The following is a 23,378-nucleotide window of genomic DNA, read 5'->3' as shown; positions in this document are numbered from 1 at the left end:
AAATAGCCTTGCAAAGAGAAAGTTATTTGATCGGAATTTTATATTAAACCAGGCTGGCTATTATTTGAAGAAATGAACAAAAGAAAAAAAAAAGAAAAAAAAAAAACGCTGTTATTAAAAACTCCATTGTTAAAACTGTCCAAAAATATTGGTTCTTTACCTGTTATAGCCTTACCAATGTTTTTCTATGTTTTTCTGTTAAGCCGATATATATATGGATCTACTTCATGAAAGCACTCTATTTTCATATTATATTTTTTTCAATTTACAGCTTTAAAAGATGACCCTCCATTTGTTTGTCATATTTTTGGCAATTTCATTTATTCCTAAAGTTTCTGCTGATGTGGGCGGTTTGAATTTCCGTGAGTGTTGTTAAAACACGTACAAGTGCAATATAATTTTTTCCCTCATTTAACAATACTGTTTTTGAAATTCTTACTGATTTGTTCCTCCAGCGCTTATTGTGGTTGCGGTGTCCTTCTTTTCAATTCTATTTTTGGTTGCCATCTGCTGCTGTTGCAAGCGGAAGTCAACGCAAGGCCAAGTTTTAAGGCCAACGCAGACAACTTCAGGTATGCAAAGAATATGAGATATCTTAGATATATATATTTTGTAATTGACCTAATATTTCAGGTCCAAAACATAATTTAGAAGTTTAATTTTAGGTTAATGTTGATCTAAAATTTATTTTTTTTCTTTTACATTTATAGTTCCCTTGGTAAACCAACAGACTTATCCCTCTGCGTCGTCGTATTATGCACAGCTTCCTAACAATGGAAGTGTAATTGCCTATCCACCAGAAAACTATACAGCGCCAAGTTCAGCTCAATACAATACACAACCCGAGTATTATACACAGCCAGAGTACAATACCCACTCTGAGTATAATATGCAATCTCAGTATAATACGCAATCTCAGTATGATACTCAACCTGGGTATAGTGCGCAGCTTCAGTGTAATACAGAAGAACATCAGTATACACACCATCATTATCAGCCGGCAGAAGCAAGTGTATGGCAAAAACCAGGAAAACAAGCATCAGCCCCTCCCCCTAGCTATGATGAAGTAATGAAATGAAGTACTTCAATATGTTCGATTTTGTGGTAGTACCTCATACTAGTCTGTTGAAATGGTAAGATATCGAATATATATCTGTATTTTAAACTAACCATGACGACCTAATTCATTAACTAGTTGGTTATGAATTATGTAAATAAAAGATGGAAAACGGAGGAATAAACAGCCATTCAGACTAGTTTAGAGACCGCAATGAAAGTCAACTTTTCCTATGTACATGAACATGTGCCTTCGATTCAAATTGTTTATCATCAGTTGATTTAATCAGTGAAACTTTATTTTCGATTTGATGTATTCGACGATAGGTAGAACTACATAATCTGTGTCTAGAACCACATTATAAGTCAGATCTTAAATTTTAGATCAACTGAGATATTTTAGGTACATATCAGGAGGGCATTAACACAGATTAATTGATGCTTGGAATGTGCAAAATATAATTTCATCGTTATAGTTCAACGATTTTGAGGCTGAAAACTTTGCGAAAAAGGGTCTTCCCAAATATTTGGAATACTTTTCTGCAATTTTAGTCTCTGTCGTGATGGTATATTTACTTTCTCTTTCTTACTCTGTTCTTTATCATAAAAAGTTCTTTTGTACTGCACTCTTCATGAAGGAAAAGAAAATCAAGAGATTTGTCTCAAATCTTCTATTACAGTTGTAATTGAAGAAATGTTGCTGGGAAAAATATTCTACTTCGATATTTTTACAAGCTGTGACGAGATCTTGGTAATATTCGATAGATAAATTACAGTAGTTCATTGTTGGAAGTATTATATAAAACATGTAAACTTTGCTGTTCAACATGCATGGCCCCTTTTTTGTTTGGTTTTTAATTATATGATTCAAAACAAATGACTTTTGGTCCCTTCGAACGCTTTATTGGTGAAACTTAATTTAATTTTTACCAGCCATTTTCATTTATTATTGAAATTATGTATATTAAGTGTATGAAAGGAAATAAAACGTTCAAACTATACGTCTTTGCTTAATTTCTGTGAATGAAAAAGGCGAAAAAATGTAAGAGGAAGAACTCAACTTTGAGTTCTTAAGTAGTAGATGATAATTATAAACGTCTAATGCAAATCAACCCAAAAGTTAACTTTCCTTTCAGGTTTGAAAAACACAGACGACTCTAATCATCCTCCATCCTTCGTGTACGTTGTTTATATACATTGTACCATTCTGAATCCTTGAAGTTATTCTTCACAAACCCTTCCACTAAATTATCAACGTTTGAAATTTACTCTAGATCTACCAAGAAATATATACATAGTTATAGGAAAAATTCTTTAGAAACAAACAAATACAAACACTGTGGGACTAAAGATGGAAAAATAATAAAACAAAAATAATTCCTTTTCCTTCAATTCGAATAAAAGGTCGGTTTAGGAAAATAAATATCGGGAAATCAAACGTTTAGTATTTATTGAGAATTTTTATCGATTGTGTATTTTTGTTGCTCTTTTAGAATTAGTGAAGAATGTGAAATTATAATTGTGTATAATTATTCTTTTACTGAATATGACATAGTTTATACATAAGGAATGAAAATCTCTAATTACATTTGTAATAAGTAGAAGAGCACCTAGATTTTAGTCAAGTTAGGTATGAAAATCTACATACATGTATGTGATTCATACGAATCGCAAGTCGTGCGTACTATAGGTATCTAATTTGATATATCCCTAGATTTAAGAATAATTCAATAGTCATTCACATGTTTAAAATTCCACAGACGAAACATTGTGATTATGACCGTAAGGTTAAGACTGCATTATGTTTGAATCCATCTTGCGCATATGTATCCAGAGCTCTATACATGAATGTTATGTCTTGTCTTTAATAATTTTTTTTCAATCACTTGTAATAGGATAAACTATATAAATGATAATAATAATCTAGTTTCTTGTAAACATTAATATGTAAAATTTGATTTTTTTCGGTTTAAAACTTATAATTACCTAAATTTTGTGAGTTCTCTCTTGTTGGGCAGAGATAATTGCCCTACAAATCACATCTGTAAATTACAATCAAAACAAAACTCCTCTAAGGAGGTATTCAATTTATGATTTAGAGGACAAAGCCAATGGAGATAATTATTTCAATTAAAAAAGCTCCCTTAACATTAGAAAAGAAAACAGATTCAAATTGATAATTATTGTTGATAACATATAAACAGATTTTTATCAATAAATTTTGCATTTGAAAAACTCAAAAAAGTTATAGTAAGTACAAGTTTTATTTATGAAGTAAAAATGTTCAACAGAAATAGCTCTTTAGGATGTTCAGCTTACCTAGCTTCAATTCAAGAAAATATTGAATTTCAGGAGTTTTGCTCTTAAAATTAACCACTTTTAATCAAATATCATAAGCCATGCAGTGTGTAGGTAACTGTATCAAAGTAATCCTGGTCAGTTCTTGTATACATGTTGTAAATAAAAGTTACAATTTACACAGCAAAGATACGCAATGCTTATAGCATAATTATTATATCTTGCATTGTTTATGCAAAGGTTGCCCTTAGATGTTCTGTATATTCATTGACAAAATTTTCAGAAAAATGTAATAATTTTGCAAAGTAATTGTAATTTTATTAATAACATGTCTTTAGTTAGAAAGTCTGTAATTTAATTGAAGAAAATTATTAATACTTTGAATTCTGTTTTTTCCCCTTTATGTTAAGTGAGTACTAAATTTAAATTAAGATTTAGTATATTATATTTTTATATACAATACTGAATGCACTGATGACTAAAACGTTGATAATGCCTTTTGAAAATTTGTCTTTACATTGTTCTTATCCATGTTTTTGTTTACATTTGTTTGTAATCCTTGTTTATTTTGGGTGTGTTGATTTTGTGTACTTTCAATAACGATTAATTATTTTGTCATATTTAAGTTTATGTATATATGTCCATGGTGCTAAACCTCACATTTTTAGCAGTATTAGACAAGAACGGTCCGCCATACGTATACGCATTATGCATTAATGATTAAGGAACATCGGACGTCTTACTACAGTAAGTAGGTAATTGATTTGACCTATAACTTTTATTTCTTTCAAAATCTAAGAACTCCATATTTGGCTACATATTTCTATACATTTGTTGTTACAAAAATTACAGGCTTGAACATGTATCATTCAAAGTTATTCTTTTGATGCAGTATTTAGGTCGGGCAAAATATGGTCAGCCATTACAGTTATAAATTTTTTGAGTTCGTATTTTTAGTAAAAATGTTTCCGACGCCTATGCAAACTATAGTCTATGCATCTTACTTTCAATTTTATTTTTTTTTAGTTTCATTCCCTCTGTAGCGTTAAGGTGCGATTGTACCTCCAAAAAGACGAAACTGTAAGTAAAGTTTGTGAGGAAAAATAAAGCGAAAAGCATCGTTTAGATAACAACGACTGGAAAAGATCTCTACACAAACTGATTTCAAATAGAAGAATTTCAATTTGAAGTCAGCGGAAAAAAGATACAGGTATTTTGTTAAAAATTATGATAATTAAATGTCTGTTTGTCCTAAACGAACCTCAAACTGGTCGGGCGGCCCCTTTGAATCCTGGATCTGCCACTGAAAAGGTTAATTAAATATGTTGTTAAGGGGAGACCTATGTCGTTGATTGATTTGAACATATTTTATAGTAATATAATTACAAAGGGATTGAGCACAAGTACTGAATACTTATAACGCCCTCTCCCTATACATGTAAATTACACATTGATATTATTTTGCTATATAAAGGATTCAGAATTTGCAAAAGTAAACAAATTGATGCATTTTGCATATTTGTATAAATATATAAAAGTTGAACAAATTCATATATTAATATATAGGTACAGTAATTAACAAGGAAATCTACCAGAATGCTTAATAAATGTTTGAACAAAAGAAAAAGACGTTCATTCTCTGCAGCATAATTTTAAGCAATCTAGTAATTTTATCAAATTTTTATTTAAAAATTCATTTCTGTCTTTGGACATACGAAAAAATAATGATATGTGTCCTCAACTTTACCGCATGTGCACAAGGGACTTGATATTAAATTGCATCTATAAAGGTCGTTATTTAATACACAATTATGTCGTAGTCTGGTTTGAAGAACATTAAGTCTTCTGTTACCGTAATCAAAGTTAAGAAGGTGGGGCAGATAGATTTTTTATTACTAATTTTAGATTTGAATTTTGACATTGACTGTAAATTTCGAGTTTCAAGTGGAATGGATTCCATTTTTATATAAACGTAGACTTATAAGTTTGTAATCGACACTTTGGAATATCATAATTTTGAGAATTTCTTGTCGAGTAGATAGATGTGTTACAGCGCATATTTGGAAGGATGTCCATTAAGTATTCTGGCACTAAATTATTATGTCGTTCTACGTCAAGGCAGCGTTATGTGACGTCACAATAGCGACATTTGTTTTTACCTGTTGACTTTTGCAACTGTGATATAGGCATAACATTGTTGATAATCAATTACGTACAAAATTTACAAAAAGGAAAATTTATTCATCAATATTTGCATATCCACTGCTCTCTCCCACTATGAACATGTAGTCATCAACTGCGTTCATAGGACTATAGACGCAACTGCTTCTATTATGAGTGCAATTGCTCTATCACACTCGTGTAGAACAATCTATAAGTACTACATTTACGTTCTGTGTTGAGAAGTATATATATGAAATGTTTTACAAGGGGAATAAAAATAAGTTTTTAATAATATTCTTTAAAAAAAAGGAGATTCAGAATATTTAAAATTGCTGATTTATATCTTTAAAAATTCAATTTTGGTGAATGCATTTAATTGTAAAATAAAACTTTTTAAAAATTGTAAGAACTACCATATTTTTATTTTTTGTATCATGCAAATTTGAACAAAGAACGATAACTCTTCACACTTGGGTAATAACATTCAGAAAGAGAAAATTTCTTTAATTAGTGTGTCTATTTCAAGAATGATTTCAGCTCTTAAAAATAAATAAATAGATAAACTAAAAAAAAATTATAGAAAAGCATTCTGGAGTAATAATCATTATAAAAGCATTCTCAGTTTTCATCATAGTGTTAAATTATTGATTTTTGTCAGAGGGTTTAAATAACGTTGATCGATGACGTCACAACTGCATCAAAACAAAAATGTGATGACGGCGCTGCTTGTATCCAGATAACTGTGTTTGAGAGGGAAATACTTTATAAATATGTTTGTGATTTATTAGAGAAAAGGAGCATTAATCAGGTTTACTGATTTTAAAGCCGTATGTTTTTCTTCACTAAAGACAAGAAGCTGCGTCCATTTGTAATTTTTTGATATTCTTGAAAAAAAAAATCAAAGAATGCAAATATAAGTAATAAACAACGATTATTCAGTGAACATGGCATTATGAATAGCAATAGCTCTGCTGGCATATTTTCCAAGATGCGCTAGCGCGCATCATGGAATATGCCAGCAGAGCAATTGCTATTCATAACGCCATGTTCACTGAATAACGTTGTTTATTTCTTAATTAATCTCTGTTTTATTTGATTTATGGAGTTTGTTAATATTAGAATTCTCTTCCTTTGGTTGATAATTCATAGCAATTTCTGTTACGAAAAAATACCCTGATAATATGCTGATATAATAGTGCAAAAAAGAGATAAAATTCTGGAAAGAAAGTGGCTTAAATCAGGGGAAAATGTTTAATTTTATAATTACCATTAATCGATTTTCTGGAGAAAACTAAAAAAAAATTTAAAAATGTAAAAGGGTGTATATTTGCTTATTGATTTATATAGTACATGTAGATTTTATTGTATAAAGTCATTCCTAGGTTTTAATAGGCATTGGTTGTTGACGGGGAAAGGAATGTAGAAAAAAAATTATCTATTTAAATTGTTTCTAATCAAAACAAAATACTCGTTTTCTGCAAAATAGTTTTATATTTAAGTGTTTGTCAGTGCTTTGTGCAAAAGGTCAATATTTATGACACAAGAGTACAAAAATAAAAGGAAACGTCATATTTCTCGTTTATTTTATCATAAAGGCATACTCTTTTCTTTGTTGAAATAAAGAGATGAATCATTTCTTTCAAAAAATATGAATTACAAAATTTTCACACAATTTTTAAGTATTACCTGTTATGCATGTCGGAATTATAAAAATACCCCAAGAAAAATGGGGTAGTACTTACATTGTGCTCCATTATAATTTTTCATGCGAGATGGATTTCAATGAATTTGCCAATTTTAAAGATACAAGTCATATAAATTAAATAAGTGTTGATTTTAAATATGATTTGACATTTCTCTTTTTAGCGCATATTTGCCAAAAATTTTAATCTATTTTTAGCATTTCACACTGTTTTTGCAAAAAATAAGCATATAAAGGTATTGTTTTTAATACCTAAAAATTATGAGCAAGTGGTCAGGAAAGAAATGTCAAAGTTTTGAAAATTTCACACAAAGACTTTTCGGACATAGGTCCCCCCTTAAGTCATCTATATCTAAAATAATGCTAAAAGATCTTTACAATAGTTTTTTTTTGAAATGATGTAAATTGAACCAAAGATGTACAAGACTAAACATGTATATTGGATATCATAAATGAGTGAAATTAGCCAAGAATTGATAGAAGTTTATCAGGTAGGCATTCTTAAAAGCTGAAATGATATATATGTAAGAATAACATTAGACCAGAATACTAATGATAATTTCCATTTTTCATGTTGAAAATTGTAGATAGAGGATGATATCCATTCACAGATTTCTTCAATTATTATCAATTCTATGGACTGCTATAATTTTCACAGAAGGAACTTTAACTGTCACATGTAAGTCTTATCTGAATTTTTTTTTTTCGACTTCATTTTTTCCAAGATGTACATGGAGTAAATGAATTAAGATTGGTACTGGATCCATTATGATGTAATAATTGAGTTCTTGTCATTTTTCCCGTACTTGATGACTATAATAGAATTATATATAGAAAACGAAACATTTTTATAAAATTTAATGAAATTATGTGTTAGAAAGTGCACTAAGGGAATTGAGGCAAAGCAACAGAGGGCCTTTGAAATCGCTAACATTTTGCTGAATATTTACATATTTTTAATTGCTGAAATCTTACACAGATGAATTTGGAGAGGATTGCTCCGTTTCTTTGGATGACGTCAGTGAGAATAGGCAAATTTACGTTGAATATAAAGGGGAAAAGGTTTCGACTTGGTGTGATTACATGTCATTTAATGGAAGAGGATATAACATCTTGGATGAATATGAAATCTGTGTTACACCAATATATTTCAATGACCCCTACTGTTCTGTGAGATTGGATTATAAATCTTCCTATGGTGGCCGAACACTACAGGTAGGTTCACTCGGGGACTGTACTGTAATAAAAATTGAATTGAAATAAAACATCTTAAGTCTTAATCACCCTGTGTACATATAAGATGTTGACTAATTAAAAAGGCAATGTAGCGGTAATGTAACTTCGCAGCACAGTTAAGGTTACAAATGGAAATAACGGCGATTTTTTAAGATAAAAAATACATGCTTTATTGGGATGGGCGATTCTTTTTAGGACTTCACTGATATAAAAAAAAATGCAATGTGGTTTAAATCAGCAGGTTGAGGACATTTAGATTTTTTATTTAGACTTGTCACGTGGTGTCGACGTCACATGATTTTAGCATTTATACTTGCAGTTTAGAGGTCATCTATAAATTTCAATATTGCAAGGGCATAACCATGTTGAAAATTTTAGTTTAATTTATAATCCTTTAAAACACTATATGTAGTTTGTGAAAAGTGCTGCGATCCTATATAGATTCCCTTTTTTAATTGCTAAAATTTAAATTGTTGGAGGGCAGGTTGAATATTTTGCTGGCGAACTACATTAAATATAGCCTTTCAAATATCTTAATGCTTCTTGAGTTCATGTGTAAAAACTTGACAAGATACATTAAGGGTATGCCCTTGCAATAAATCGATTTATTAGGGCCCTTCCATTACCTTTTCAATAAATCTGCATACAAACGCACAACAGTATCGCTTGTCTGGCGAATGTTAATACAGTTTATAAATAAAATACTAAAATAGAAATCGCATCCAAGTTAACTGCCTTTCATTTAACTGCAAATAATATTTTATTTGAGAACAAAAGACATTATTCATTGTACAAAATGTGACATGATCAGCCTCTCACTGTGTACAAATTGCGTCATTTTTGCGAGATGATGTCACAGTGACAAGTGCATTGCGATCGATGCATCGTTTAAATACTATTGTGTGGGATTAAAGAAACGACAAAACTGCATGTATTAGTAAGTTTGTATATAGTATACAGCTATCTAGCTTATGAAATAGCAAATAATTATTTCATTTTGTGGTATTTTGAAGACCTTATATTATGTGTGACGTCATAGTAAACATTTCCCGTAAAAATTAGGCCCTGCCTCCTTACTGTAACCTTAACTGTGCTGAGTTTTTTAAAGAGAAAAATAAATTATTGGTTGATGATTGATTGAATTTGTTTTGCAGAGTGTTAGTTGCGGGGAAAATGTCTACAAAAAATTTTGTGGCTCTCAGGACGACTACATGTACATATTTTTTGAGAAGCGTGGGAGAAAATCGACACAAAATGCTAAGTTCAAACTTCACATTACTGCTACAAAAGTTTTTGATTGTAAGTGTAAATTTTCCATTTTCAAAAATTTGAAAATGAAGTTTATTTTAAACTGTGTTATACGAAAAAGCATAACTTGGAGCAGTTTAAGCTTTATAAACAGCGAAGGTTAAACTGTAGGGTAAGATAAGCTTCATTCCTTACTATTAATTTAATTTCACTGTAGACAAGTCAATAGAACAATTTTTCTCAGAAATGGCTTCAAATTGAGCATATTTTAACATTAATGTCTGGCGGAGAAATTCGTTTTTCGCGTAACTCAGATCAGGCCTGGGGGCCATAAAACTTTAAACGAGCTCACTTTTGATCTCAGTCTCTTTTTAACCAAAGGAATATATAGTGGGAAAGTGAGACTGAGATCAAAAGTGAGCTCGTCTAATTTTTATGGCCCACAGGCCAGGTGCCATTGGGGAGTGAGCATCCCAACCCTGCTGACCGGTTTAAAATACATGTAGTTTGTATATTATGGATTTGTTCATGTCTGCTTTACAATAGATAAAAAAAATAAGAAGAATCTCGTCGGAGCTATCGTAGGAGGTATTGTGGGGGGTTGTGTTTTCATTGGACTTTTGATTGGTTGTTGCTGCTGGTGTGCGTGCAAGCGAAAGTCATCGCAAGGCCAGGTTTTAGTACCAACTCAGGAAAATGCAGGTAAGTGCAACGAGCTTTAGTCTATCACAAAAATATATCTCTAAGGATTTTATTCATAACATTTAATGTTAAAACGTAGATGTGTGTATTTACTATTATAAAAACGAAATTTAAGTCATTGTACAATTAATTAATCCTTTTAAAGAAAATATATATCACGCGCCCAAAAAATCAAACTTAGTTCAGACATATATTAGTTTGTATTGTGCTCAATTATCAAATCTTTTTTTTTTCTTTTGCTTTTAATCTTTAGTGAAAGGTTAATGTTTTTCTTTGTCAATGAAATATATTGTAATGTTCAGTGGTCAAAGAGCATGGTCAATAAATCTGTTATGGTAGCTCGTTAGAAAAATAGAAAAAAATTCTCTTTTTAAAAGGATTTTTTTCTTTTTTGTAGTGCCTATGGTAAACCAATCAACTTACCATTATCCATCATATAATGCACAAAATCCAAGTGGTAACACCACCGTGTATCCGCCAGGCAATTATGCAACACAGTATACGCCTCAGTACAACACACAAACACAGTACAATTCACAACCACAATACAACACACAAACAGAGTACAACACACAACCTCAGTACAACACTCAACCAGAGTACAACACACAACCTCAATATAACCCACAGCCACAGTACAATACAGAAACTCCAAATCAGTCCTCAGAAACCAGCAGATGGCATGAACCGGATAAATCGCCCTCAGCCCCGCCCCCTAGCTATGATGAAGTAGCATATAAATAGCTTTTCTATTAAACTATGTTTTTTTTTTTTCCCTTTTTTTGAATTTCATATTTAAATTTCGATGAAATGCATGTCCAAAAAGTATGCAAGTGTGAGTTTATTGATTTTTCTTTAATTTCTTATCATTTGAATATTTTGATGAATGGTCCCTTTCTTTCTGTCTATACTATTATCTGAATGTTTTCATTTACTCCAATGTTAACACTGTTGTGTGAACACACCTGTGCTGCAACCTTTATCCTTTAGCGCATTGTAAGGTACATGGCACACATTTTGTTTTATAAATTGTCATTTAACAGTAGATACTAGTACCTGAAAATGATCGGTTTTTTTTATTGTTTTCTATTTTTGGAAAACACAACGAACTTTCTTATTTAGAACTGACGCTTTCCATGACTTCAAACATTATTGTTATCTCAATGGCTATAACGATTCTAACCTTTAACGAAATCAAGAGGGTCCAATATTAATTTCACAGGATCTTCATGAACATTTCATGAGCAGATTCAAGAATATATTTAAAGCGAAGCAAAGTTGTTCATGTCTAGGACTTTTTGTGATACAATAATGTTCATGTAAAGTGAATATCTTAAAAAGTTCCTCTTGGCTTCTTCATAAAAACATTTAGAAAAATTATAACAAAAAATACTTCCGTGTGTAAAACATATACCGGTATAAAAAAATATTTCAAAAGGGTAATTTTTATTGTGAATCCTCCTTTTTTATTTAAAGGAAACATTTATGTAGTTAACATAAATTGTATTTTGTTAAATTTATTTAACTTTTGATTTACTGGAATTTCACAATATTGCCAGGTTTTGTAGTATCTAACTTGTTGTTTGTTGGTTCTGGGATTTTTTGAATGTACATGTATTCATGTATTGTATTCTTTTTAATTGTTATTAAATTCTTTATCAGACTTGTTTATGTTATACTATATTCGACCAAAAATGTTATGTCATCAATTTAAAAATGTTTATCAAATACATGATTATAGAAAACAGTACGCAGTTTTAGTTTAAGTATTATACCTTATATTCAAAGTTCGAGTATAGACCTGAAAATATAATTTTTCAGAAGAGTCAAATCAAGTCAGTAAAATGATTGCCAGTACTTTGTATGATACATCCCCGAGAGGCAATTACAACCTAAGAACACCGACCCATGCTGCCCACAGCCATACAAGACTAGCCTAAGGGATCTGTTGCCATTCCTCCAGCAGCACATTTGAAGGTCCCGTCGATTTTGGGAAGTGTTATAAACGACCTGCAAAGCGTTGCAAAAAATGTCCAATACATGTAAAATTGGGTTCAGGTCTGGAGAACTACCTAGTTACTTACTTTCCAAGTACTCTTTTGCAATTCAGAGTCTATGACTTCCAGCATTATCGTCTGTTAAGATGAAACCCTCCCCCTCAGTATCTGCAAAAGGTCTAACAATAGGATAATGGATATTATCCTGGTATTTAAAACTTGTCAAGTAGACTTTAATAATGTACAGATCAATTTTGCATTTAAGACTTATGCCTGCCAAAATCATCACCTAACCTTCATTTAATCTACAATACTCAGAAATGAAACAACCGGCATAGATTTCCCCTAAATTGCTCTGTAGACAATTCGTCTGCCAACATAAGGTCAAAAACAAAATGTCAACTTGACAGAGTAGAGAAAAGAAAGCCAATGATGCTTTTGCCAATTTCTGTATTCTGTTGCCCACTGTTGTTGATTTCTGCGATGCTTTAATTCAAATACAGGACGTACGACTGGTTTGTTTGCCTTGAGATTGCTTCATGAAGCCTGTTTTGTACTCTCGGAGTAGAAATTCGTCTTCCTATTGCTCTCTGAAGCTCAGTATTGAGCTTAAGAGCACTTTTAAAAGTGTTTCTTTGCATATTGGCCTAATAACGGTCCTCATGGACTGTCATATACTTGGACATCCTGAATTTCATTTAAATATCAGTTCCATAAACGGATAATTTCGCTTTGGGAAGCAAGTCTTTCTGTAACGTTACGTTGCGTTTTGCCAGTTTCCAGCATCCCTACTGTCCTGGAGTAATCGTCCATGCTCATATGACTCCTCATATTGTCTTCTCATCAGTACTGGCCAGAAATACTTAAACTTTCCTATGTCCAATAAAGAAAACTTTAATGCTTCTATGGTCTCATTGTTTCACTTACTTTTTTAAATGCCGCGTACTTTCTTGAGCTAGATGCCACAATGTATGAAAAGTTTGTCAAAGGTCAGGTTTGCTTCAGTTACTTTTATTTCGCATGCAGAGCAGTTTGATACCTAAAGATTTAATTTACTTTACCTGGCGTCTGTCAGTCTGTTTCCTTTGTAATACCTTTTTTTATTAAGTTTTGGACGAAACTGTAAAAGGTGTGACTTTTTTTAAAAAAAAATTATGCACATATACATGTACGTATATACATGTGGCATGAGGCACTGTGTCTTTCGTAAAAATAGTGATCTAGGTATATTGTGGTGTTCATTTCCCTTGCTGCAAGCATTCATAACTTGGTATACGTAGAATTACACATTTAAGCAAATATGTAGTATCCAAAAACACAGCTATCCAGACAAAAAGCTGCATGAAATATATGGAGAATGCGAGCAGTATTCAAGCTCAAATGTCCAATAAACAATACGAAATAGGAGCAGTGCAAACATGGATCTCCGAAACATTAGAAGTGGGATCATGTGATAATGACAATGGCATTGCTTGTTAACGTATGGAGAAGAATGCAAGTCAGATTCCAACGCCAAGGTCAAAATTGTTGGAATCCAAAGGAAGGACTTGTCACAAGAACTGTAAAATAGTCCAGTCCGCACTTTTCAATAGTAATATCCCTTTGCGGGGTCAACCAAAAGGTCAAAAGGAAAAGGAATGATATTTCTCCTCTTTATGCTACTTAACATTTGGACGTTTTTCTGTAAGTCCCCTGTGGTTATTTTCTTTTTTATTTCGATATATGAGTAGCCCCATCTTGGGGCATTTATTCTACAAGATGCACAGAATTTTTCCTGTCAGATGTCAAAGTTTTAAACCAGAAAACTATAAAGGCTACTGTGAGGATTCTATGGGGATTTCTCCAAAGATGGCGACTCAGGGAAATAACTTTTGAAAAGTGTCGATTCAACTATCTGAAAGCCCTAGTACTAACGGTTTAAAAGTTTTGTTGATCGGAACAGTTATCCATATAGTTTGCCTTCACAGTTGAATGCATGTGCATTTCCATCACAACAAGTCTTGAGGTAAGGCTATATTTCTGAACATTACTTATTTCATGTTATTACTGTCAATTTTCAAACCTAAGATAAGCATATAAACGTCAAATATTATCTTAATATGTGTAATTAATGAAAAAAACCTGATTAAAAAGGGATTAACAATTATTTAATCTTTTAACAGGTTTAGGAAAATTATGAAAAGTGTTACCTCATTCACATGCCAGACTATTGCATTAAACAGGAAATGAATACATCTAGATATAAATAAAGCAAAAGAAAAATATTCCGATAATTCTTTTTAGAGATTAGAAAAGATATTCGGTTCAATGACGAAAAAAAAGTTATCTCTGCCTATAGGCGTTGTGTCATTTATTTTTATATGATTCATTATCAACATAAATGGTGTGATGAATTTTGTGTTAATTAGTGCATATTTCTCACATTAATCATGAACATAATTAGATTAAATGAATTCATACGGAAAGCAGTTAGAAGTGAAATAGAAATTCGAAATGAATTCAAATTTCAAGCAACTGATATAAGGTTTAAAACTAAGGACATTTGAATACCTTGAATAACTTTGAATAAAATATAATTATTTTGAATGAGTCTATAGTGTCAAGGACATTTCGATATAAACATAAAATGTTGAGTCTCGAAACAAATATGTTAAAATCTGCTTCCCTTCTCCTTGGGATAAACAATTATTACATTTTTTTCTGTTCAGATATGAGTACAGTATGGTTCAAATTAAAAACTTTCGAATTGATCATCCTCCATACTACATACTGCATACATATGGATTGCTTCACCATTTATATAGCTATCTTCTTGTGCATGTTTTATATGATTGAATAATATGATATTGCATTTCACTCCTGATACAATTTTTATTTTGCAGATGAGCTGAAGAATGGCTCCTTCAGGATATATGAGCAGATGTGTATTCATTTTAATTGTATCTATTGCCAAAGTATTTGCAATGATAACTAATATAACCTGTGAGTTTTCTTGCTATTCGTACATTCTTTCAGTTTTCTTTCTTTTTTTAATAATTTTTTTTAGCCTCAAATAGATAACGTTGACCGAAACACAGTATTCGATTTTTGTTTTATATTCTGATATTGTTTTTCTGATGTGATTTTTTACCTTTGCAATGTGATTTACTTTTGAGAATCAAGATCTATTTAATAATAAATGACAATTATACAAATTCCTTGGGAAAATCCACAAGAAATATCAAAGAAATAAAAGGGAATGTCAATGAAATTCATTTCAATTCATTCAACTTTTCGATATTTTTTGTTGACTTGTTGAAAATTGTGTCAAGATGATAATATTTGGTAATATAAGAGGGTTGTCCCAAAAAGTCGTAGACAGGGTAAACAGTTTAATTTCTCTCAGTAAATTAAATTTCATTTTTTGTCATAGTAAGAAGCAATATTTTTTGCTCATGTATTTAAAGCTTCATGATGATATCACATTTAACAAGAAAATTATATAAACATAAAGAAAGTATAAAAGTGTACATCGGCACACGAAAGCAAGCGTTCTGCTATTTAAACAATAAAATGTCTTTCTTTGTTTGTTATTATTGGGATTAACGGAAGCAGCTGTTGCAGAAAAAATACATAACCCTTACGCGGGTTATGTAAATTTTCTCTGCAATAGCTGCGACCGTTTATTCCAGTAATAACAAACAAAGAAAGACATTTTATTGTTTATATTTATATCTGTTTAAATAATCATTTTAAGTAGGATTAAGAAGATTATTTATTGTATTAATGATGCGAACGTCTTCATACGTTTCATTAATGGAACAGCCACTGATCAAGAAATCTGAACAGGCGACATGCCTAATGTAGTTCATGCAGTGATTAACGTAATGGGTTTCTTAAGAAATAAAGAAGAAAATATTCAGTGGATGTAAATATAACGTCATAATCCCTTTTTCTGCTTAACCTGCGTCTGTAAATAATCATTATATTTCTAAAAGCGAAAAGCTATTTTTGATGAAGGCTTACTGGTATTCAAATTCACTTTCTGTCCATATTTTTTAATTGATTAAACATTCGGTCGGAATTAGGTCGAAGGATCACCTTACATTGTAGGCAGCAGAGGATACACAATGCTTGACATTAATCGTGTCCAATAACGTTCCCTACTGTCTGCGTTTAACAAAGAGGTACTCTAAAGTTTATAGGCGTAACTATTTTTGGTTTGGAGGTGAAATTATCATTGGATCTCATAGCATTTACAAACAACCTTTTTATTAGAATAGTGTGTAATGTCACTTCTTTACTCTTTTTATTCGTCTCTGATGCATATAAACCATATTAAAAACAATTTATTACATCCCTGTACACCGGTTAGGCGATTGACGACGTCATTTTCAATTCAATTCCAACATTACTTTGAAAAATCAAGACACCAATCGTCTATTTCTGATGGTAATTTGATATGTTATCACGATTGTGATTACACTTTCACTGAATTGAATTTGACTTTGATTTCTTACATAGTTTGAATGAAATAAAAGCAAATGTAATTAATACTTATATTCACAAATTATTCCATATTTTGTTTATGCGCCGACAGACCATATCGACCTCTATATAAATCGTCATAATTTTATTAATATGAGAGATATATATTTCAGAATTCACAATTTAAAGGAACGCTGAATGTATTATGTCAATGCAAAATTTGGTTTCTATTGGTTGCATGTTTACAAAATTATAAGCATTGTCTACGACTTTTTCGGACAACAATCGTAAAATCCACTTTTTCTCATTAATTAGTTTTTTTCTTAAATCAAGTTTAGACGAAAAATCGAACCAGATTTCGATCAATTTTATCAAATTTTATGTCTATGTAGTAAAACATTAGTCGTAAGTCTATACGATGTTCCATCAATTTTGAAATATTCAACAGTTACTCTATTCAATGATGTTTTTTTTAATGTTTTCTTTTAAGATGAATTTGGAAGAGACTGCAATGTACGTCTTGAAAACGTGAACGAGGATCGTCCAGTTTATGTAACTTACAATGGAGAAGAAATTTCATGTTCAAATCATTTTTCATTGAGAATTGGAAGAGAGGCTGATTCGGAATTGTATGCAATTTGCGTTCGACCAGTATATTTCATCGGCGGAAATTGTGCTATTGAATTAAGCTTTGAATATGCATTCATAGCTACTAAGCTTCAGGTTAGTAAATAAATTTTTTGTTCAGTTTGTACAAAAAATACTGTTCAATTTATATATATTGTGTCTTAAAAAACAAGAGAAAACTTAACAAAATAAAAAAGGTGTCGATCGGTCTCAAAAAGTTTTCTGTAACCAAACTTTCATGTTCACAAACGTATGCCAAACTCGACCCAGTTGTAATGGGTTACATATGTCAACAAGATTGTTATAACGACCATAGAATTAACGAATTGTCAACGTTTAACTACGGTGTATATTGTTGAAATGCCCAAAGCACTAACTTATCTGTAGTGGCCTGCCTCGGTTTACAAATCGATCGTACTGAGAATCAAATGCGATATAAACACCACGTGAAGGTAATACCGGTATATTATTACTAATTATAGTAAGAAAATTTGACATTTGAGAAGCTTATCATCTCCTTATCCAACAATTTAGTTATCATTTGGCCCTAAGAATTGTTTGTCTTTATATTTTAAATTGCCTTCAGTTTGTCAAAAGTCAGTAAATCGTCAAGTTCAAGTTCAATTTATTCACTCAAACCATATCAATGGTACATGAGGTTCAACAATATATGTACAATATATACAAAAAATAAAATACAAGATACACGTGAAATGGCGGAAATACATTCGTATAAAGTAACATAAATAATTATGGAGGACAGACTTTTTCATATACTCTATTTATGTAACTGCATAGTTTAATTAATATTTTGTAGTCAGCAGATGACAACAAATCTGAGAATTTGAAAAAAAATTGGTCTATTACAATATTTACTAGGAAGATATTTTTTTCTACATTCGGAAAAATATTTACATTCTAAAATGTAGTGATACTCATCATCTATTTGTCCATTATTACAAAGATTACATAGTCTATCATTTTTGGGAATTTCAAGCCATCTCCCAGTCTCAACTGGAAGACGATGATTTGCTGTTCTTAGTTTAATTAAAATTGTTCTAAATTTTTTTGGTAGTAAGGCTAAATATTTTTCAAATCCAAATTCTGTTTTGAAAATACTATAAATGAGACCTTTAGACGAATCGCGCATATTACTTCGCCACTTCTGTATGTACTGATCTTTAAGACGTTGTTCAACTATAGCTTTTAGCCATTTAATATTTAAAAAGGTCTGTTCATTCCATACATTTGAGAAGCCACAACTATCAAGTATATTCTTAATACATAAAATCCAAGGGTTCTTATGACTTCCTGAACAAAACTGTTCAAATAAATGTCTGTATGTAACATAAACAATCTTGTTTTCAGGGCTTACCAATAATTTTGCCCAATAGGAAATCATTCTTGAACACACTGTTATATATAAAGGGAAGCGACCCGTTTCGCCGTAAACCATATAACTAGGAGTACTACTTTTTAGATTAAAAATATATTTCAAAAATTTAAGATGAACGCGCTCAATTATTTCAATGTTCTCAAAACCCCATATTTCACATCCACACAGAAGTACTGGAGTGACAACTTTATCGAACAAATCAAGCTGGCAATCTGCTGGTAAATTAAATTGTCTAATTTTTCGTATAATTCCATACATGGCTTTTTGAGCTTGCTCACATAAATGTTTTTTAGTTTTACAGAATGAACCTGATCGTGAAAAGAGTATACCTAGGTATTTAAATTCGTTCACAGTTTCAATAACAGAATTATTGTAGTAAAATACATTTTTAACAGATGGACCTTTCGAAAAAATCATAATTTTTGTTTTATCTACATTGACGTTCAGTTTTCATTGTACACAATACGAATGAAACTTATTTAGAGCATGTTGTAAACCCTCTGCATACTCAGACATTATAACTGTATCGTCAGCATAGAACAGAATAAATAATTTAAAATACAGCAACATTTCATTTTCTTCAGAGTTTGAGCTGCTTACATTATTAAAAGATAGCCCATGCACATTTTTGCTGGCGAGAAACTCTTCTAAATCGTTAATATACATAGAAAACAGGAGAGGTGATAAATTTTCTCCTTGGCGGACACCAATGTTACAATTGTAAAATTCAGATGAAAGACCATTTATAGTCACAAGGAACTTGACTCCATTATACATGTTTTTTTTTTTTTAAAGTAAAACAATTACCGCTAATGCCATTATTCAAAAGTTTGTACCAAAGCCCATTTCTCCACACAGTATCGAATGCCTGTTTGAAATCAATAAAAACACAAAAAAGTTTCTTTTTGAGAGACATCACCATGTTTATAAGAAAATGTAAACTAAGTATATTATTCAAGGTAGAATAACCTTTCCGAAAGCCAGTTTGACTTTCGCTTATAAGATTAAAGTTCTCTACATAACTTTCCAAGCGTTTACATAAAATGGAGGTAAAAAGCTTACCAAGGCAACTTAAAAATGTTGTTGGACGATAATTTTCTGGATTTGTTGGGTCACCTTTGTTTTTAAAATCGGTTTGACAATACCCGTGAGCCATTCGTCTGAAATGATTCCACTATCAAAAATCAAATTAAACAATTTCTTATATACACTGTACAGACAAAAATATAGCTATTGTTGATGAAATATGTTCGTTTAACAACTGGTCGTAGCCTGTGGCCTTATCATTTTTCAATTTTTTAACTGCACATAAGATTTCTTCCTCACTAATCTCAAAATTCAAAAAATCATCACATTCATGGCTATCTGTTGGGAAGCTTAGAGTATCAACATCTTCTATGTCATTATTCAAAATATGAAAAAGATGTATCATACTCGCTGGTCGGCTTGTCTAAGATCAGGTGCCCATTACCACACGAATGATGTTATACAGACATAACTCTTTTAAGTTACAATTAATCTAAATGTCTTTAGTTGCATTGCAAAGTGCAGATTTAGAGCTTTCCATTTGTATGATTATACTTGCATCTTTGAAAAAAAAACCAACAGAATAAAGTCTCAAATGCATAATTATTGAAGCGTTATGCTGTTGCACTTGATTTATACATTTTAAAAAAATAGTTAATTAAAATCATTTTGAATGAAGCATTCCAAAATAGATATAGATTATTATAGAGAAATCATTCAGGTTAACTTTGATGAGAGAGGGGTGAGAGAGGGTAAGGGTGTGTGTGTGTGAATAGACTATTATGATACTAGACTACAAACTGCCGAAGAACCTCCAGATATGGTGTTAAAATCCATGTTTACAATGTTTGAATCTCACATCACTTAGCTATGACATCCAAACTGTTCAACTATGGTGTCATATATAGGCTAATTGACACGGTATTATAAAAAGATTTAGGCAAAGAGAAAATCAAAGAAAATGTTATTAAAAGAAAAACCTATGTTTTGAATTTGAATATGGAATTTATATCACTCGTGAGACAGTGCTTTGCACTCATGAAAATATTAAAATGTCCTACTCGTTAAATAAATTCTATATTCTTACACATAGACTATCCTCTATGTACCCTATAAAACTTTCACGGAATGCTGAGAGTTTTTCTTTTTTTCTTTTAGACTCTTAGTTGTACCAAAAATAATGGAACCAAATTCTGTGCATCTGCCGGACGAGATCTTCATATATTCTTTGTAAAACTCTCCGGGAAAGACTCTTCAAGCTCAAAATTTAAATTTCTTCTCACTGTTGAAAAAGTTAAATTCTATGGTAAGATATCTTCTTATATTTAATCAAAAGTAAAAACAAGTATTTTTTGGTTGAATTGTTTTGACTTTAACATCCATTTTATCAAAGGACATATTTTATATGTAAAATTAATACTATTACTCATGAACTTTAAAACAGCTTCAAAAGACGAAGACAAAAATGCCTTGGGTACTATAATTGGCGGAGTATTTGGATCCTTTTTTCAACTATTTCTTTGTTTAGCATGTTATCGCTATCGTTTGAGAAAGAATTCCTCAGAAGGGCAAGTATTGAACCGGACACCTTCAAATGAAGGCAAGTAATAAAATTGAAGAAACAATCTGATCGCATTTATTTTTTTTTATTTAACTGTAATTATATATACCCTCCTTTTTGTAGTTCCCAGAGTATATCAGCTTTCATATCCTCATCCATCGCACTCTAATCAGTTAACCGCCAATAGTGAATCACCACACCAAGTTTCCTCACAATCACTAGATCATTTACCAAACAACATCTCAGCATCCCCTCCCAGCTATGATGAAGTCGTCAATAACAAACAGTCTTCATGAAACAGATGTGGTGAGTGTTCAAATGTGAATATAAAAAAATCTACATATTTCGACAAAGAACAAGGTATGATTTCCATAAAAAAAATTGCCCTGTGGTTTTCAAAAATAAAACTGGTGTAAAAGATGGAAACTCATGTTTTCTGAATAATTGAAATTCAATGCAGAAAAATCATACCAATCATTTTTCGCACTTGTGCTTTTAAATGCTACTTGTGCTGTCATAAACATGTGCATTTCCCCGTATTTTTTAAAACAGTTGCAGAGGGCAGCAATTTTCAAAGGAATTTTCTTTCAGATAATATTGTCCACAGACATCATCCACAAAGATTTTGAGATATGTGATTTTTTTTATTTTATCGACTTTTGCACAACATATCAAAATATTAACGTGGGCGACGGCTGTGGACACTTTTTTCTAAAGGAAAATTAGCCTTGAAATGGGATATTTTTAGGCTTTTTCTGTTCAGAATAGAGAAATACATAACATTAATGACGTCATATTTGTAGAACGATGAACTTTCATGCCATATTCGTTCCTGGTCTATCACAGTCATATTAAATCTATACTTGACTAATATTTAAGACATTTTCAAAACTTTGTGATGACATTGCATTTTTAGGATGCTATAAAGCTAAAACCGTACCTTCTTCTTACATCCATTAACATTGGATGTATTGAAAGATATAACAAGACCTATATTTTGCTTTTGGTATATATTTTCCTTACGAAAAAAAAAAAAATTCTTTTAAAATATACATGCATTTCTTTCCTTTGTTTAGGTCACTGAAATACTCGACTGTTGAGATGGATATTGATTTGTTTTCGAAACTGTTTTTATTGTTGAAATTGTCAATAGTTTCTAATTTATCGGAATTTCTAATGACAAATATTTATTGATGTGCCTTTATGACATTGTATATTTTTTTCTTTATTTGTTGGTCGTGTTTGAATCTTCAACGTTTTTGATTGAATTTTCATTGATTCTTGCGTGTGCATGTAATTTTGATCACATTGTAAACAAAATAAATGAATACTATTATAGTGAAACTTATGACTGCGTCTCTCTTTTTTATGTCATACTTTTAGCCAGAAGTTCGTAACTATTAAATTTGATGGTCAATATACTGCCCACTAAAAACTCGAATGCTGTCGTTTAATTTTACCTAGTAGTGATACCCCTGTGATAAGCTGTATGATTTAACTCGCTTTACGAAACAAATTATGTGTTTTCTTATACTCGTCTTAATATTTTTAAAAATATATTTATTACCATAAAAAGTCAAACAAAAATGTTTATTACATCATGTTACATATCATTCAGTAAAAGATTAGAATTTAAAACAAATGACAGAATAATCAAACAAGTCAAATGTATATGTTAAATACTAGTAATACAAATAAGACAATGCAAAACATACTATGACACAATAATCAAACAGTTATATGTATACTTAAACACAAATAATACAAAGCAAAACGTACTATACATAGTGTACAATCAATTATGCAATCTTTATTTTTAAAAATGTGACTTTGATTAATATACAGCTCAACAAGCTTTTTAAGCTCACATGGTTTTTCGCACAAATTAAGGTCACATTG

At 31.0% G+C, this 23,378-nt stretch overlaps 3 protein-coding genes across 5 annotated transcripts; all 3 read left to right on the top strand.

Moving 5' to 3' along the window:
- Positions 1 to 280: 280 nt before the first annotated feature.
- Positions 281 to 1,957, top strand: LOC134240679 (angiomotin-like). Its single transcript, XM_062722745.1, has 3 exons — positions 281 to 362; positions 456 to 572; positions 711 to 1,957. The coding sequence occupies exons 1-3, from the start codon at positions 281 to 283 to the stop codon at positions 1,076 to 1,078; spliced, it is 567 nt and encodes a 188-aa protein (XP_062578729.1). The 3' UTR covers positions 1,079 to 1,957.
- Positions 1,958 to 4,069: 2,112 nt separating this feature from the next.
- LOC134240674 (uncharacterized) lies at positions 4,070 to 11,997 on the top strand. Of its 2 annotated transcripts, none has more exons than XM_062722738.1 (7): positions 4,070 to 4,101; positions 4,381 to 4,564; positions 7,807 to 7,898; positions 8,199 to 8,434; positions 9,610 to 9,754; positions 10,250 to 10,405; positions 10,803 to 11,997. In XM_062722738.1, exons 3-7 carry the CDS (start codon positions 7,814 to 7,816, stop codon positions 11,147 to 11,149), a joined length of 969 nt encoding a protein of 322 aa, XP_062578722.1. In that variant the 5' UTR covers positions 4,070 to 4,101; positions 4,381 to 4,564; positions 7,807 to 7,813; the 3' UTR covers positions 11,150 to 11,997. The 2 variants fall into 2 exon arrangements, with proteins under 2 accessions (XP_062578722.1, XP_062578723.1); XM_062722739.1 differs by having other exon boundaries at positions 4,094 to 4,109.
- Positions 11,998 to 14,147: 2,150 nt separating this feature from the next.
- On the top strand, positions 14,148 to 22,827 carry LOC134240676 (uncharacterized). 2 transcript variants are annotated; one of them, XM_062722741.1, is made up of 7 exons: positions 14,148 to 14,407; positions 15,285 to 15,384; positions 17,360 to 17,592; positions 21,077 to 21,224; positions 21,363 to 21,518; positions 21,612 to 21,785; positions 22,556 to 22,827. In XM_062722741.1, exons 2-6 carry the CDS (start codon positions 15,297 to 15,299, stop codon positions 21,773 to 21,775), a joined length of 789 nt encoding a protein of 262 aa, XP_062578725.1. In that variant the 5' UTR covers positions 14,148 to 14,407; positions 15,285 to 15,296; the 3' UTR covers positions 21,776 to 21,785; positions 22,556 to 22,827. The 2 variants fall into 2 exon arrangements, with proteins under 2 accessions (XP_062578725.1, XP_062578724.1); XM_062722740.1 differs by having other exon boundaries at positions 14,149 to 14,407; positions 21,603 to 21,785.
- Positions 22,828 to 23,378: the final 551 nt, after the last annotated feature.

The sequence above is a fragment of the Saccostrea cucullata genome, unplaced genomic scaffold (genome assembly GCF_032062105.1).
Source record: "Saccostrea cucullata isolate Sc308-1 unplaced genomic scaffold, CSIRO_AGI_Scuc_v1 ctg259, whole genome shotgun sequence".
Taxonomy (NCBI): Eukaryota; Metazoa; Mollusca; class Bivalvia; order Ostreida; family Ostreidae; genus Saccostrea; species Saccostrea cuccullata.
The sequence above is the reverse complement of the archived record's forward strand: the minus strand, read 5'-3'. Positions and strand labels throughout refer to the sequence as shown.